The 15,637-nt window shown below is 47.5% G+C and overlaps 1 protein-coding gene and 1 long non-coding RNA gene across 3 annotated transcripts; both read right to left on the bottom strand.

Moving 5' to 3' along the window:
* Window positions 1-6,460: 6,460 nt before the first annotated feature.
* On the bottom strand, window positions 6,461-7,047 carry LOC120220417. Its single transcript, XR_005525573.1, has 2 exons — window positions 6,885-7,047; window positions 6,461-6,775 (listed from the first exon to the last, which is right to left on the bottom strand). It is a non-coding gene; the product is annotated as an uncharacterized LOC120220417 (long non-coding RNA).
* A 4,591-nt stretch (window positions 7,048-11,638) lies between these two features.
* On the bottom strand, window positions 11,639-15,531 carry RBP5 (retinol binding protein 5). Of its 2 annotated transcripts, XR_005525578.1 has the most exons (5): window positions 15,351-15,531; window positions 14,875-15,053; window positions 12,572-12,673; window positions 11,993-12,131; window positions 11,639-11,741 (listed from the first exon to the last, which is right to left on the bottom strand). XR_005525578.1 is itself a non-coding variant. In XM_039217568.1 (4 exons), exons 1-4 carry the CDS (start codon window positions 15,421-15,423, stop codon window positions 12,078-12,080), a joined length of 408 nt encoding a protein of 135 aa, XP_039073499.1. In that variant the 5' UTR covers window positions 15,424-15,531; the 3' UTR covers window positions 11,639-12,077. The 2 variants fall into 2 exon arrangements, 1 of the variants encoding a protein (XP_039073499.1); XM_039217568.1 differs by having other exon boundaries at window positions 11,639-12,131.
* Between the last annotated feature and the right edge of the window lie 106 nt (window positions 15,532-15,637).

Genomic DNA, 15,637 nt, shown 5'->3' with positions numbered 1-15,637 from the left:
TAAAGGGTTAGTATCCAAAATCTATAAAGACCTTACCAAATTCAACACCCCAAAAACCCAAATAATACAGTGAAGAAATGGGCAGAAGACATGACTAGACACTTTTCCAAAGAAGACATCCAGATGACTAACAGACATATGAAAAGATGTTCAACATCACACATCATCAGGGAAATACAAATCAAAACAACAATGAGATACCACCCATACTGGTCAGAATGGCTAAAATTAACAACTCGGGAAACAACAGATGTTGGCCAGAATGTGGAGAAAGAGGAACACTTTTGCACTGTTGGTGGGAATGCAAACTGGTGCAGGCGCTCTGGAAAACAGTATGGAGTTTCCTCAAAGAGTTAAAAATAGAACTACCCTGTGACCCAGCAATTGTACTACTAGGAAATTTATCCAAAGGGATACAAAAATGCTGATTTGAAGGAGCACTCCAATGTTTACAGTAGCTCTATCAACAATAGCAAAATATGAAACAGCCTAAATGTCCATTGACTGATGAATGGATAAAGAAGATGTGGTATATGTACACAATGGAATAGTATTTGTGATGACAAAGAATGAAATCTTGCCATTTGCAACAACGTGGATGGAACTGGAGGGTATTATGGTAAATGAAATAAGTCAGTCAGCGAAAGACAGATTATCACATGATTTCATATTTTACACATGTGGAATTTCAGAAACTCAACAGATGAACATAAGGGAAGGGAAGGAAAAATAAGATAAAAAGAGACTAGGTGCCTGGGTGGCTCAGTCAGTTAAACATTCGACTTTGGCTTAGGTCATGATCTCGCAGCTTGTGAGTTTGAGCCCTGCATCGGTCTCTGTACTGACAGCTCAGAGCCTGGAGCCTGCTTTGGGTTCTGTGTCTCCCCCTCCGTCTGCCCCCCTTCCCTGCTTGTGCTCTGTTTCTCTCTCTCTCAAAAACAAATAAACATTAAAACACACACATACACAGAGGGAGGCAAACCATAAGAGACTCTTAAATACAGAGAAAAAACAGGGTTGATGGGGGTCGGGGTGGGGGAAGTGGGGAGGTGGACAGGTGGGGGGTGGGTTAAATGGGTGATAGGCATTAAGGAGGCAATTTTCAGGATGAGCACTGGGTGTCATATGTAAGAGATATGTAAGCACTGGGTTCTATTTCTGAGGCCAAGACTACACTGTATGTTAACTAACTTGAAAATATATTAATAAAAAAGTTCTCTGTTTTATTTTATTTTTTTTTTAATTTTTTTAATGTTTTATTTCTTTCTAGGAGAGAGAGAGAGAGAGACAGCATGAGCAGGGGAGGGTCGGAGAGAGAGGGAGTCACAGACTGAAACAGGCTCCAGGCTCTGAGCTGGCAGTCAGCACAGAGCCCGACGCGGGGCTCGAACCCACGATCTGCGAGATCATGACCCAAGCGAAAGTCGGACGCTTAACCGACTAAGCCACCCAGGCGCCCCAAAAGTTCTCTGTTTTAAATGCTTAAAAATGTTTTTAAATGTTTATTTATTTTTGTGAGAGACACAGAGGTGAGCAGGGAGGGGCAGGGGAGGGGGAGACACAGAATCCCAAGCAGGCTGTCAGCACAGAGACTGATGTGGGGCTTGAACTCACGAACTGCAAGATCATGACATGAGCTGAAGTGAGTTGCTCAGCCGACCAAGCCACCCAAGCACCCCTGTTTTAATTTCTAATGCAGTAACTATGAATAGAGATAACCTACATAAACAAAAGGTCTTTGGGGTTCTCAATTTTTAAGGGGATAAAGTTTAAGAAGAGCTTCTCTAAAGCAACCACTAAAATTACTATACACTAAATACAATACAATGAATACAATACACTATAACACACTACAATAGTTTTTAAAAAAGAAAGACAAAGAGGTACAGCTAAAAGGCCAATCTATCAATTAAATTGAAATTGGGTTCTGAACTGGCTTAATTTGCAGGACTTGTTTCTAACAGGGTGACCTATTAGAAATCATTTTGGTTGGCCTGGGACTGAGCTGTTTCCTAGGATGCAGGACTTTCAAAACTAAAACTGGTTCAGCCCCATGCAAATTGGGACAATTGGTTATTTCTAGCCCTTCAATCAGCCACTTTGTCCCCCTTTCCCTTGGCCAAATGTCTCTAAAGAGTAGAACCACATCTGTGCTATGTGTACGCCCCTGACGGGTAAAAGGCTAGAGGAAGGAAAGGAAGCATTCTACAAAAGTATAGGTATGCCATGTTCATAAAAATAGAAAATATCCGCAAGAACAATCTAACATAACTGTGACCATCTTAGAGAAGAGGGATGTGGATGATTGAAAAAATGTTTCTCTGTTTAGCGAAACTTCTGTAATGTTATTAAATCACTTTAGTAATTATAGAATAAATGTATTTAGAGTTATAGTTGTGACCAGATGGCTCTTTCTAAACCAGGCAAAATTAGAAGGGTGAGGCCACGGATCCTGAAGATGATGCTAGACTGTGGCTCTGGGGGCATTAATCTGTGTGATTAATGAGGAAGGACTTTCTGTCCTTGGCTACAAACTCAGGCCAGGTAAAGATCCTTTCAACCTTGGGGGGCTTCTATCTAAAGACAGGTTGATATCCTACAGTCTCAATACCCCCCTGCATCTCCGTCTCACCTGTGTCTTCTGAACCTGCCTCTGGGTCCACTGAATTTTGTTTCTCATTAACCGAGGAAAGCCAAACCGCAGAAGCAGAGAGGGGGACAGTCTGCAAAGTTGTGAACGGGTTGGAGAGAAAGCAGAGGGGTTACATGGTGTGAGTGCAGGAGTGCGGGAGTCCATTTTCAGTTTTAGTTTTAAGTTTTGAAATTCCTGTCGCTGCTGCCACCTGCTGTCCAGCATTGGGAAGGGCCTGTGAGGGATAGTGCTCGGTTTTCCAGACCAGGGAGGTTTTCCTACAGCCCTCATTAGACCCTAGCATTTAGAAAGGAATTTGTTCTCTCTTGGAATCCAAACAGCCATGGGAGACCCTGGGCTGAGACAGTGGGGGCAGTTTCCTGTCTTTAGACACCTTGCCCCGGGCCAGGACATGTTGGGCCTTTCATGCCCTATATCAGGTAAAGAGAGATATGGGAAAGAAGTGGAGAGCAGAGTGGGTAGAGGAGGCCTGAGTCAGTTACACTGGGATCCCAGGCTTCTATCCTTAATGGACACTACAGCTGTGGACAGAATTAAGGGATGAGAGTGACTCTATCAAGAGTTGGGTCTGTCCTGCAAGCTCCACTATCCCCACATCATCTCAGGTATGCAAGGGCATTGATATCCATAGGTTAGGGATATTTGGGCAGAGGCTTAATCAGCCCCAAAGGAGTGTCAGCCCTAGTGTTGGCTTTCCAGTCTTCCTTCCCTACTCTGTCAGCTATCTGTCTACAACATCAAGTGATCCTGTTCCTCCCTAGCTTAAAACCTTTAATGACTGCACCGTCTGATGCAAAAGATGGAGCCCAAGCTACTTGGCCATCATGGCATATTCTTCATTGGTAATTGGGCTCTGCTTGCCTTACTCCATGCAGGTTCCTCCTCTCATATGCATTCCAGCCTCACTGGTGATCTTACTCTTTCCTAAACATTGCCTTGCATTTCACAGGTGACTCTTTGGCCAATTCTGTGTTTTTCAGTCATCAGAGACCAAAAGATAGCATAACACAGTGGCTAAAGGAGTGGACTCCTACACCAGACTCATCAGGTTCAAATCAGGCACTGCCTCTTAGAAACTTTGTGACCATATTCAGCTTATGGAGTTTCTCCATACCTCTAAAGATCCTCACCTATAGAAGAAAGATGAAAACAGTGGTACCCGCTTCCATAGAGGCGTTGTGAGGATTAAGTGAGCTAATCATTTAATTTCTTTGGAGAGTGCCTGGTCTTTGGTAAACCCTCAATAAATATCACTACTTGCTTGGAAAAGTAGAATAGCAAAATGGTTAGGTCAGCGGTTTTCAACCAAGAGCAATTTTGCTCCCCAGGGGAGCAAATATACCCAGGGGATATTTGAAAATATCTAGAAATTTTTGGTTTTCACAGCTGCAGGGATGCTACTGGCATCTAGTGGAGAGAGGCCAAGGAGGCTGCTAAACATTCTACAATGCACAAGACATCACCTCCCACAACAAAAACTATCTGGCCCAAAATGTCAACAGTGCTGAGGTTGAGAAACTCTGGGTTAGGTGGTCAGGTCCCTCTAGAACCAATCTGTTTGGGCTCAAATCCTGGCTCTGACTTTGATATGCGACCTTTGGCAAATTACTAAGGAACTCCGTGTTCCCATTTTTGTGATGATGAATTTTATGTGTCAACTTGACCAGGCCAAGGGATGCCCAGATAGCTAGCTAAACATTATTTCTTGGTGTGTACATAAGAGTGTTTCCAGAAGAGGGGCGCCCGGGTGGCGTAGTTGGTTAAGCGTCCGACTTTCGCTCGGGTCATGATCTCGCGGTTCGTGGGTTCGAGCCCCGCGTCGGGCTCTGTGCTGACTGCCAGCTCAGAGCCTGGAGCCTGTTTCAGTCTGTGACTCCCTCTCTCTCTCTGACCCTCCCCTGCTCACGCTGTCTCTCTCTCTCTCTCCTAGAAATAAATAAAACATTTAAAAAAAAAAAAAAGAGTGTTTCCAGAAGAGATTAATGTTTCAACTGGTAGACTGACTACAGCCAATGGGCCTCCCCACTGTGTGTAGGCATCGTCCAATCTATTGAGGACCTGAACAGAACAAAAAGCAGAGGAAGGGAGGATTAGCTGGAACACTGGTCTTCTGCCCTTGGACTGGGACTTATACCATCAATTCCCCTAGTTTACAGGCCTTCAGACTGGGACTGCAACTACACCAGCATCATCCCTGGATTTCTAGCTTGCAGTTGGAAGATTGCCAGGCTTCTCAGCCTCCATAAGTGCTTGAGCCAAAACCTTATAATAAATCTCTGGAGAATCCTGACAATACAGTTTCCTTACCTGTAAAGTAATGATAATAATATATCACAGGGTTCTTGGGAGGAGTAAATAAATTGAGAGGTAAATGCCTGGCATGCAGTACTCATGCTATGGTTGGCATCCATTATTATTATTTCTTCTCTCCTCATGTGTCCCCTCCTCTGGGATGTCCTTCTTGACTCAGGGTTAGATTACTTTCAGCATATTAGCACTTCATGTATGACAACCACCTGTTCACTTGGCTGTCTCTTAAGACTGTGAGCTCCTTGAGGGAGGGGCTGTTCTATAGGTTTCAATATCCCCAGGACTGAGCATGATGCCTGGTACATGTATCCATAGGATGAATAAGGTAGAGAAGAGAATGGACAAGGTATTAGAGTTTTCAAGGAAGGTGCCCAGGGAGGAAAAGAGCATGTGAGTAGAGAAATCAGGCATATGAATGCAAGATGCCTTTGAGAGGGGTTGGCTGGTCCTAACCGGGGTGACCTGGCTACTACCCCTTCTGGTCTTCACTAACTAATAAGGGTTCTGGCACTGGTGGTAAATCTGGGCCTAATGAGTGTGACAGCAGAGATTATTATATGGCAGGCTCAGGGGCTGCCCATAGCCTGTGATTGCTGGGGAGAGGGTAGCAGAACAAAGAGCCATTAAAACATCTTCCCTGGTGTCCTCTGCTTTCTAGCCATCAGATTTAGTTATACCTGGTTGCCTCTGCACAGAGCCTTCTCCTCTCTATGTTTCTCCATTTCACCCTCCTTTTCAACAAAGAAATCTTTGGATCTGGTATCGCTGTGGTGACCTTGGAAGGCTGAGGAGGAGCCCAAGGATTTCTTACTCTGCGAGGGATAGCTGACCATGCAGGTGTGACTCTCCATTGCCTTGTTTGTCTGGACACCACCATCCCCTCATTATTGCTGGTATTCAGGGCCTTGCTGCTCTGCCATCACAGAATTTGTCAATTAGCTTCCTGCCAGCAAAGATCTAATGCCATATAAAATATTCTCCCTGCCCCTGGATATGCACTCTCTCTAATGACATGAGGTTGTATTCTGGTTCATTTGTCCTGGTAAAGCCACAAGGTAAGCTTATACATCTGTGTGAGTGGGGAGTATTATCTGAAGATGCTGGACATTCTTTTTAACAATTACCTACGGAAAAGGTGGGTTCTCAGAAAATACTCTGGCAGGTGGACCTAAGAAAAGAAGGAAAGGGGGCACCTGCCTATCTCTGAACTTCACTTTCTTTAGACTTCTAGGGGGACACTGAGATGTGGGCCCCTGGGGCTGGGTACGCAGATGGTGTCTGGGCTTAAGGTTAGGATGGAAGGGCCTATGATGCCCTTAGGTGTAGAGCCACATCTTTTTGTGGCTGGACAGGTTTATACTGCCCTAAGTCACTCACCCACATCCTTTTGCCAGATTAGCAAATATTGAGGCTAGGAGGAGGTCATTTGTGATGAAATTCAAAGCTGAAAATATATGTTAGTTACCTGTTGTGTAATAAATCACTCATACATTTGGCTGTTTGAAACAGCAAATATATATATATATCTTAACGCAGTTTCTGAAGGTCAGGAACCCAGAAGCAGTGTAGATGAGTGATTTTGGCTAAGTCTCTCACGAGTCTTCAGTTAAGGTGTTGGCCAGCACTGCATTCATCTGAAGGCTTGACTGGGGCTGGAGGGTCTGCTTCCAAGATGGCTCCCTCATAGGACTGTGGGCAGGAGGTCTCAGTTCCTTCTATGTGACCCTCTTCACAGGACCCTTCCCTGATACAGTGTAGGAGGAGAATGCACAAGGAAGGGAATGACAGGAAGCAGGGGACATTGGGGGCCACCTTGGAGGTTGGTTGGGTATCACAAAAATAGACATATTATTTTAGTACAATAAATTCAGAAGATCAGTTGTTATTTTTGCTAGGTATGGTTGTATTTCAGATGCATTACCCTGAAGCCAGTGCCTCTGGGGGCTCTGCCCCTCTCCTTCACCTTAGATCTGAAGGGCTCTTTCACTCATCCCAAACAAGTAGCAGGGCCATACAGATCACGTAGGACCTGCAGGAGACCAAACACAAGAGAAGGTGAGGCTTTGGAAGGATAGCAAAGAGTTAAAAAGGACCAAGAAGCAATTGAAAAGGAGAAAGGAAGAGAAGCAAGGAGAAGCCCTAAATAGAATGCTTTTTCCCAACCTAAGGGAGGGTAACCATAGCACGAGTCTTAAGAATCTAGGACAATAGTCCCATACCAGCAGATTGTCTAACGGGACAAGTTCAGAGGCTAGAGATTCCAGTTCCAAATCTCCTATACCCCATGGGCTTTGTGTGGACTTTCAAGCCTGAAATGAAGTCTTTTAGTAAAGAACTCTTTAAACATACTGTGTATGTGCTTTGCTTGTTAATAGGAAGGCAGTTCTGCTATATCCTGCACCATCCCTTCCATCCACAATGAGTTTATGGGTGAGGCTGCATTTGTACCTCAGATAATTGACTCATATATTACTCTCTGTTCTATTTTGCTTATTTTTCTCCAAGACTTTAATAAACCTTTATTCAAATGGGGCACCCTTCTCCCATCTGTGCTACCTGGTAAAAAAAATGAGTGGTGGGGAGACAAAAAAAAGATGGTGAGTGGCAGTAGAGATTAGGGGAGCCACTTTGAGGAAAGAGAGAATGCTTTGTGATCTAGCTGTTCCTTCCCATGTTGGGATTCTCTCTCCAGTGGGGACACTGCAGACTAGACTTCAGTTACATTAAGGGATGACAATTTCTTTTCTGCTGGGTCAAGGGCATGGAGCAAAGCTTTTCTAAAAACAATGGTGGAAAAGAGAGGAATCTAAGGGGAGGGTGTGGGTGTGGAAGGCAAGATAGATCAGTCATAGAACATTGAGGCTGAACAGGACACTTCTCCTGCGGCACAGAGAAGTGAAATACTTTGCCCAAGATCATGCAGTGAGGCAGCAATAATGACTCCTCAAGCAGCGCTTTTAGCTCTGCCTTGCCGGTCTGATTAGGTCAATGAATACCCACAGCTTTTGTGTGTGTGAAGGAAAGAGAAGAGCAGGTGCTGGCTTGCAGCAGTCTTATAGAACACCGGATGAAAAAGCCACATGGACATTACACACACCTCTCCCCACACACTGTACATGGAAGAGGCATGTGTGAGACAGGCTCAGGAGGGATATGCATATTTGCATGGAAGGAAAACTGTAGTTGATACTTAAATAGACCTTCCCCCTCCTGGCTCATCTGTGGGGTCAGCAGAGTTGGTGAAGCCCAAACTGAGTCCTGAATGGAGGGGTTTCTGGAACTTCACTAGTGCATGAAGAGATCAGGGGATGTTCTGCAGGGGATCAGGGGTGGGAGGGTCGCAGGGGAGGCTTCTCAGGCATGAGGGAAGCATAAGGGAAAAAAAACAACCCAGGGCAGGGGTAAGTGTGCTGGCTGGTTTTGGCATCCATATGGAAGATGGAAAGGCTGAGGGAAAATGGCTGCAGCTGTAGCTGGGCCCCTGCCGGGGCTCCTAGGGAGTGAGACACGGGTGGGACTGGGTGGGTGGAGGACGGCAGGAGGCTTACCCCCAGCTAGATGGTGGGCCAGGAAGTCCTTGAGAGAACAGTGGTCCCCTTGTCTTGTTGGAAGGTCAGCTCCATCCCATGCCTTTGGAATCTAAATGGCCTCTGGTGAGGGTGGGTATACAATGTGGAGCTGTCCCAGAGCCAACCTGTTGGCTGAGATCTAGGGGAGGAGGAGGCCCTGATGGATGCAGATTCTGGCCCCTGGTCAGGTAGGTCCACTGCTTGCACGCTTGGCTTCAGAGGCTTTGGCTACCTTCTTTGTTTCTTTCTTTCTGCCCTTCATGCAAACTCAGGTCAGCTCATCAGAGTCCTTCGCAGTGCCCCTTGATCTGGCCACCGAGTGCCCTCACCCACTATCTTTTAACTTCCTGCTGTACCTGCAAGGTTTCCCCACCCTCACCTGACCATAATCATGGACACAGCCCTGGGATGGCTCCGGATCAGTCCCTGGGGCCCCTGAGGGCACAGGTGCTGCTGTGATTGAGTGGGTTAGAGCAGGGGGAGGTTGGGGGGGACATGCCAGAGAGCTGGGTAGGGGTACCGGAAGTGGTCCCCTGGCTGGGTAGGACCAGTGAGTTCCAGAAGAGGAAGAAGAGCCTGTAGAAGAGGAGGAAGAGGCAGGAGCAGGCCATAGTCAGGGCCATACCGGCAACTGCTGGCCTCTTACTGACCTTTGCGTACTTAAGCCTAGACCAGATGTAGTTTTTGCCTCTTAGGGGATAACATTTGGGTTGGGGAAAGGGATCAATATGGCCAGAACTCTGCTCTTTCTGGGGATCCCAGGATTTGCAGTGGCTTCAAAGGGTCCCCTTCTGCCAGTAAGGGGTCCAACCATGCTATAGAATGGAGCTCCTGGTGGGGATGGCTTTGTGCTTTAGACTTGAGGAATTTCCTGCCTTTTCCTGACCTTCAACAGGAAGGTCTGGGCATATGGGCTGGGGGGTCACATGGAAGATGGTGGCTGAATGGAGGGGCACCTCTCTATACTTTGCTGCTCCTGCCTACTCTCTGGTCCCCTACCAGAATGTGGAGGCCAAGGCCTCGGGCAGCATGTGGTTCTCTGCTTGAGGACACGCACCTGCTCTTGGTGTATCTGCTGTTGCTTACTTTCTTCTAGAAGAGGATCTGTATTGAAATAAGGGATCAAGACTAAGGGACCATCTGGATTTCAGGCCAGTAGGTTATTTGTGACCATATGGTGCTCTCTGGGCCTGAGGAAGAGGGAATTGGGTAGGGCCCCTGCGTGGGGCTGGCTCAGAAGGATGCAGTTATTCCGTCTTGTGTGGAAATAAACATTTTGGATTCCTGATCATCTCCCTGGGGGCTAGGATTCTGGTCAACAAAGTCAAGGTTGGTCCCCAGATTCACAGTTTTGTGTGCTCCAGGACAGGCTAGCGGTGGGACATTCCTTGAGGGCTATTTCCCTCTGTCCTGGTTTTTCTTCTTTCACAGGTTGGTGCCCCTCCTAACCATGTCTTCCATCTGAAGACAGAGGGAGTAGGCTGATCTGAATGAAGGATTGGGGTTTTGTCAGGGTGAGTATGTGTGTTCAAAATTGGTGGTGGTGGTGGTGTGGTGTGTATGTGCCTGCATATTTGTGTGTGTGTGTGTGTGTGTGTGTGTGTGTGTGTGTGTTGGGGAATGGAATATTCAAGCATGTGTCAGAAGAGGGAAGATTAAACTTGGTGTTTCTTCAGCTCCCACTGCAGTGAGCGGTGCCCCCTGCTGCCCATAGGGGAAACAGCAGCCCCAGCTTCCCAGTCTCAGTAGGTCCCTGCTTTCATCCATCCCCTTTCCCATCCACCCCTTCATGATGTTTCTGAAGCTGCTCAGTCCTGCTCTGCTTGCTTGTGCTCCTTTGAAGATCTCCAGGCTTCTTGTTGGACTCTCGGTCCTGAAGGGGTGAGGTCAAGTGAAGGATTTGAACTTGCAGTGTGAATGGCTGGACATTACCATGGGGGCCTCCAAGCTCCTGGGTCAGGCCCTCTGGCAAGACTGCAGTGAGGGGCGCTGGACCAGCATGCAGAACACAGAGGACAGTCCTGTGGGGAGAGGCTTGGACATGCACTGTAAACCCAGAGTGACCAGGACATTGCATTGCCCTGGCGACTTAGGCAATGGGTGACTACACATGGAGAATCTTCCTTTGCCTTCACTGTTCCTTGGAAAGGGGCAAGCTAGGATCCAGCAGTCCCCCGAGCTTCTGCTGGTTGGCTTTGCCCAGAGGAGGGCTTTCTACTCCCTGCTCTACTGGGGACATCTGTACAGAGGCCTGCAGGGGGAAGACTATTCAGTTCCACTCAGTTCTTTCCCAAACTCATTCCAGAGTGTAGAGTAGGATCAGTGTTTCAAAACTAGTGACTGTCTTGAATGTGTAGGGGCTTAGCCACTGCAGTAAGAGAGGGCAGGGGTGACCATCTAATGAGCCAGGGACTTTCCAACAAGCCCTGCCTCCCACGTAGTCAGGCTCTGTCCCCACCCCATACTGAGCCCTCTTCTCTCAGACACTTGCCCCATGGTACTTTTATTCTGAAGGGACCAAGGTCCCTGGAGGCGTGGTGAGGGGAGGGGACTGTCCAGGGGCTGGAGCTGGCCCTGACCCTGAACAGGCCCTGCCCTCTGGGCTGTTTTCCCAGGGTAGTGATTCTGGGACCCCAAAGGAGGGGCCTTACTGTCTTCACTTCTCCCCCTAATCCTCTGTCCCAGTCTTGCTGGCCTTTAAGCAGAGGGTCCCTATAGCCAAGCATGTCGGTCTTCTTACTGTTGCCTTCACACCCCTGTGTCCTCATCTTTCTAGCCCTTACCCTTGTATCTTCCAACTGTTTCTAGCCTTCTTGCTGCCTGTCCTTCCCAAAGCAGACATGGACGCCAGCTCACTATTCCAAAGCTTGGCAGCCTCCTCCAGCACGGAACAAGGATCTTACCCAGTCTCATCCCTCTTCCCCAGAGTGTAGGATGGAAATATAAGATAGCTAGGGTTCATTCAGACATTGATACATGTGGTCTGTTGAACTCTGTGTGGGTGAGGCTGTGCCTTGGGCCCCGTTCTGTTGAGCACACGAGGCTTTCTTGAGACTAAGGACAAGGAAACAGAGCAAAACAACAACAACAAAAAGAACAACTCTACCAGCAGCTTCTGTTTACATTCTTGAACTCCACTCACAGTTTTCCAGAAGTTTCACCAGGACGGAGTTTTTACTTGTCCCCAAATGCTCAAAGCTTAGTTCTTTCTTAGATGGAAAAGAAGAAACCAAATGAAATAAAGAGAGTTGAGAACCATTGTTTTCAAGGGGCCTTTCCCCTTTGCCTGTTTCTTTCACCCAGGAGGCCAGACCTTGAACTGGATATGAGGCCACAATTAGGCAGTGGAGTGTGACAAAAAAGGACTTTGGCCTGGGGGCTACAAGTTATAGATTAACATGGGGAAGAGTGAGGAGGGATCTGGAGGGAGAGTAAGTGGCCCAAAAAAGGGACTGCTGACCTGGGATGATCTGGACTTGAAGAGGTACAAGCAAGAGGAGCCTGGGGACCGGTGTAGTCTGGAGGGGCCCTCAGCAACTCTCTGGCTATTTGACCTTCCTGAAGATCTGCTCACACACTGCATCCCTTGCAGTCAGTTCCTGGGGACACAGTAGGAATAATGAGGAGAGAGAAAGAAGGTTCTTGCCAGAATTCCTTTCTTGAGGTCCTGGAGCTCCATTTAATCCATCAGGATACAACAGCCGGGGTACTTGATGTATGGGGTATTGTATCATTGTCCCAAACCTTCAACTTTTCACCCCAGAGGAAGGAAGGGACCTGGGTCATGGAATGTGAAATGGCTAAGCCTCCATCTCTCCAGTCATGATTTATGGACATTCATCTGATTTGTAGCCAGGGCCCATCTGGCTCCTCTATCTCTTCCTCTCTCTACTCTTCCCAATGCTTTTGTTTTCCTTTCTTGCTTGCCTTCCTCAGAAGGGGGCAGGGAGTGGAGTAGGAGATGATTTGATTGGGCAAGGGGATGAGTCTTAGCCCAGACAGGAGATGAAACCCCTCTTCCAGCCCTCACCCAGCTTACCAGATACAACTTCTCTCCTTCCAGCCAGTGTCTCCAACCTCGGTTGGGGACCTCCCCTTTCTGCACACATACCAGCTGCTCCTCCTCCCAGGTTACTATGGTCTACAGGGAAAGCAAGAATAAGGGAAGATTTGGAGGCAGAACACCCCAAATGTATCCAACTCACTCTGGTTGGGCCGCTCCCTCCCGCCCCCCCGTTCACACCACAGCAGATACTGTCTTGCTCCAGCCCCTTCATTCTGAGTGAGAGGACTCCCTCCACCTCCACTGCCAACTCCTACAGGCTGCTGAGGCCATAGTTTGTCCATAGTGATTGCTGGGGCAGGGCAGAGATGGAGCAGAATAAGCAGGGGTAAAATTGGGTGGTGGGTGATAAAGAACAAAGACTTTGTCCTTTGGATACATTCAGTTGGGCTGGAGGGTCATTTGGGAAAGAAGGACAGCTGAAGTGTCCCTGAGAGTAAAGGATCACCTCCTTTCCCCCAGTCAGAGTGGGAATTCCAATCAGCATTTCTTAAGCCCTCCTACAGAATGGGCCCTGCTAACCGAGGTGCTCAGAATCTTGGTCCAATAGAGCAAGAAACAGGTGTTTATGATGCCAGGCAAGTGTTGGGGAAGAGCTGAGCCTTCAAGGACGTGAGGAGTTCGTTAGATTGGAGATACTGTGGCATTTCCAGCAAGGAAAGGAACAGTAGAGAGGTAAGAAAGAAGGCCAAATAGTTGTAAGAGGCTCTAAACAAGGGTGTTTGTGGGAAAGACCCTTGTATATCACGGACCTCATCTGGAACATAATGGATTGTCACTGAAAGGGTTTAATTCATGGTTACTTTTACATTTGAGATAAATCCTTGAGGCTATAGCATGCAGAGTGGGTTAGAGGAGGATTAAGCCTGGGGGCCAATTTCGGGCACCAGGCAAGAAATGAGGGCTTGAATGAAGGTGGTCATCACAAGAAAGGCTGGGAAGAATCAGTGATGTTCAGTGAAGTAAAATGGACCATGAATGTAAGTCATATGTAACTGCAAGATTTCTAGGAGCCACATTAGAAAAGGAAAAAGAAACAAGTGAAATTAATTTTAATAATATATCTCAGGGGCGCCTGGGTGGCTTAGTCAGTTAAGTGTCCGACTTCGGCTCAGGTCATGATCTCATGGTTCATGGGTTCAATTCCCGCATCGGGCTCTGGGCTGACAGCTCAGAGCCTGAGCTTTGGATTCTAAGTCTCCCTCTCTCCCTGCCCTCCCACACTCATGCTGTCTCTCTCTGTCTCTCAAAAATAAACATTAAAGTTAAAAAATATATATATATATACTTTATTTAACCTAGAATATCCCAAACATTAAAATTTCAGCATGTGATTCAAATAAAAATTACTGAGATGTTTTACACTTTTTTTGTATTGTCTTAAAAACCCACTATGTTTTTATACTTATAACACACCTCAGTTTGGACTAGTTACATTTTAAGTGTTCAATAGCTGTATATGGCTAGTAACAACCATATTGGACAGTGCAGAAAAGTTATAAAGATTTCTTGACCAACTAGATGTGGTGTGTGTGTGCATGCGTGCATACGTGCATGTATGTCGTGGGGTGCAGGGGTAAGGGAACAGGACATATCGACTGTGATTCCCAGGTCTCCGGTCTGGCTGGTTATCACCATTAACAAAGGCAGTAAATATAAAAGCAGGAATCGGCTCAGGTAGGAAGATAATGAATTTGGATTTGAGCTTGGGGCATGCAGATGGAAACATCGTACAGACAGATGAAGGCTTCACCCTGAAGCTCAGGAGACAGCTCTGGCTGGAGAATGCATGTTAAGGACAGTTTATAAGTAGTAGCAGAGTGCATGGGGATAGATGATGTAGCCGATGGCTGGTGTACAGACAAGAGAGAGAAAGTCAAGAGCAAAACACTGGGGGGAAACCCCAGTTAGAGGGTTTAATAGCACAACTGAGGTCTGCAAAAGAGACCTAAAAGAAGGTGTAAGAAGCAGAGAGAAAGAGAAGAGAGTGGAGTCAGAGAGGCTAAGGGAAAAGAGACTTTGTGCTGACCAACTGAATCACAGGCTAGAGTGTGAGCAAATATTTCTTCTTTGGACTGACGGTGACCCCCTCTTTTTGTCCTGTGGCAGGAGAGAGTGGTCTGGGGGAGCACCTGGAGACTGTTCCCTTCGGGACTCTGCAGCCTACTATGGTGATCACTTTCTCTGGCTGGGAGAGGTCACTTAGTTTTGCCACAGACTGTTAAGACGCACCTATCTGCTCACCCACCTACCCTCCCCCAGGATCCCCGGAAAAGTACCTGGCATTTTCGTCCATCCACGATCCTTAGATCCTCTTCAAACTCTACTCCCACCTTGAATTCCAGAATGTAGTTGCGGAAGGTGCTGAGGGTCTTCACTATCATGTGGTCGCCCTGATGGTCAATCTCCTTGTCTGGCCTGAGCAGCAGCGCTATCTTCCGCAGAGCCATGCCGATGTCTATGGGGGGGGGGGGGGGTATCTCTTAGCAGGGGTCTTACCAGCCAGCCAGGACCTTCTCTCCTGCAGCAGCACCTCGGGGCTGTGAGCTTCCCTTTAGCTGGGTGTGAGATTGGAGGTTGACTCTTTCCTACCAATGCTCCTGGTTAGAAATGGATCCCAACTCATGTGCCACCTCCTTAGCCTTTCCACAGCTTCTAACCCCAGCATTCCCCCCTTTTCAGTGGGACAGAGAGGAAGGAAGGGAAAGGGAAAAAGGGAGGTGAATGGGGTGTGGGGAGGCTGTGAGGCCATTACTTAGGGCTTGCAGGTAGTCTTCCATGTTCTTCTGCGAGATGAAGCGGTAGTAGCCGGTGAGGTTGGGAGGCATTGTCCTGGCTGGCCAAGATGGGGATGGAGATTTCAGAAGAATATAGCAGACAGGGTGAGGGGGGAGCAGATGTTGTCTAGCAGGTGAGGCTGTGGGACTGTAGGTCAGCCTACACACACACACACACACACACACACACACACACACACACACACACAGGAGGCTGTGTAAAGGTCTATGCTTAGCAGGGTTTTATAGGGCTGGGCCCTGGTGC

This window comes from Hyaena hyaena, unplaced genomic scaffold (assembly GCF_003009895.1).
Source record: "Hyaena hyaena isolate Hyena2069 unplaced genomic scaffold, ASM300989v1 scaffold_700, whole genome shotgun sequence".
NCBI classification, from domain to species: domain Eukaryota; kingdom Metazoa; phylum Chordata; class Mammalia; order Carnivora; family Hyaenidae; genus Hyaena; species Hyaena hyaena.
The sequence above is the reverse complement of the archived record's forward strand: the minus strand, read 5'-3'. Positions and strand labels throughout refer to the sequence as shown.

Excerpts from the sequence above, each read along its gene's own strand:
- RBP5 (XM_039217568.1), bottom strand. The coding sequence starts at position 15,423 with ATGCCTCCCAACCTCACCGGCTACTACCGCTTCATCTCGCAGAAGAAC. Across the intron at positions 12,674-14,874 it reads TGGATGGACGAAAATGCCAG|ACCATAGTAACCTGGGAGGA; the intron begins GTACTTTTCCGG and ends CTTTCCCTGTAG. Across the intron at positions 12,132-12,571 it reads AAGGAGAGAAGTTGTATCTG|GAACTGACTGCAAGGGATGC; the intron begins GTAAGCTGGGTG and ends CTGTGTCCCCAG.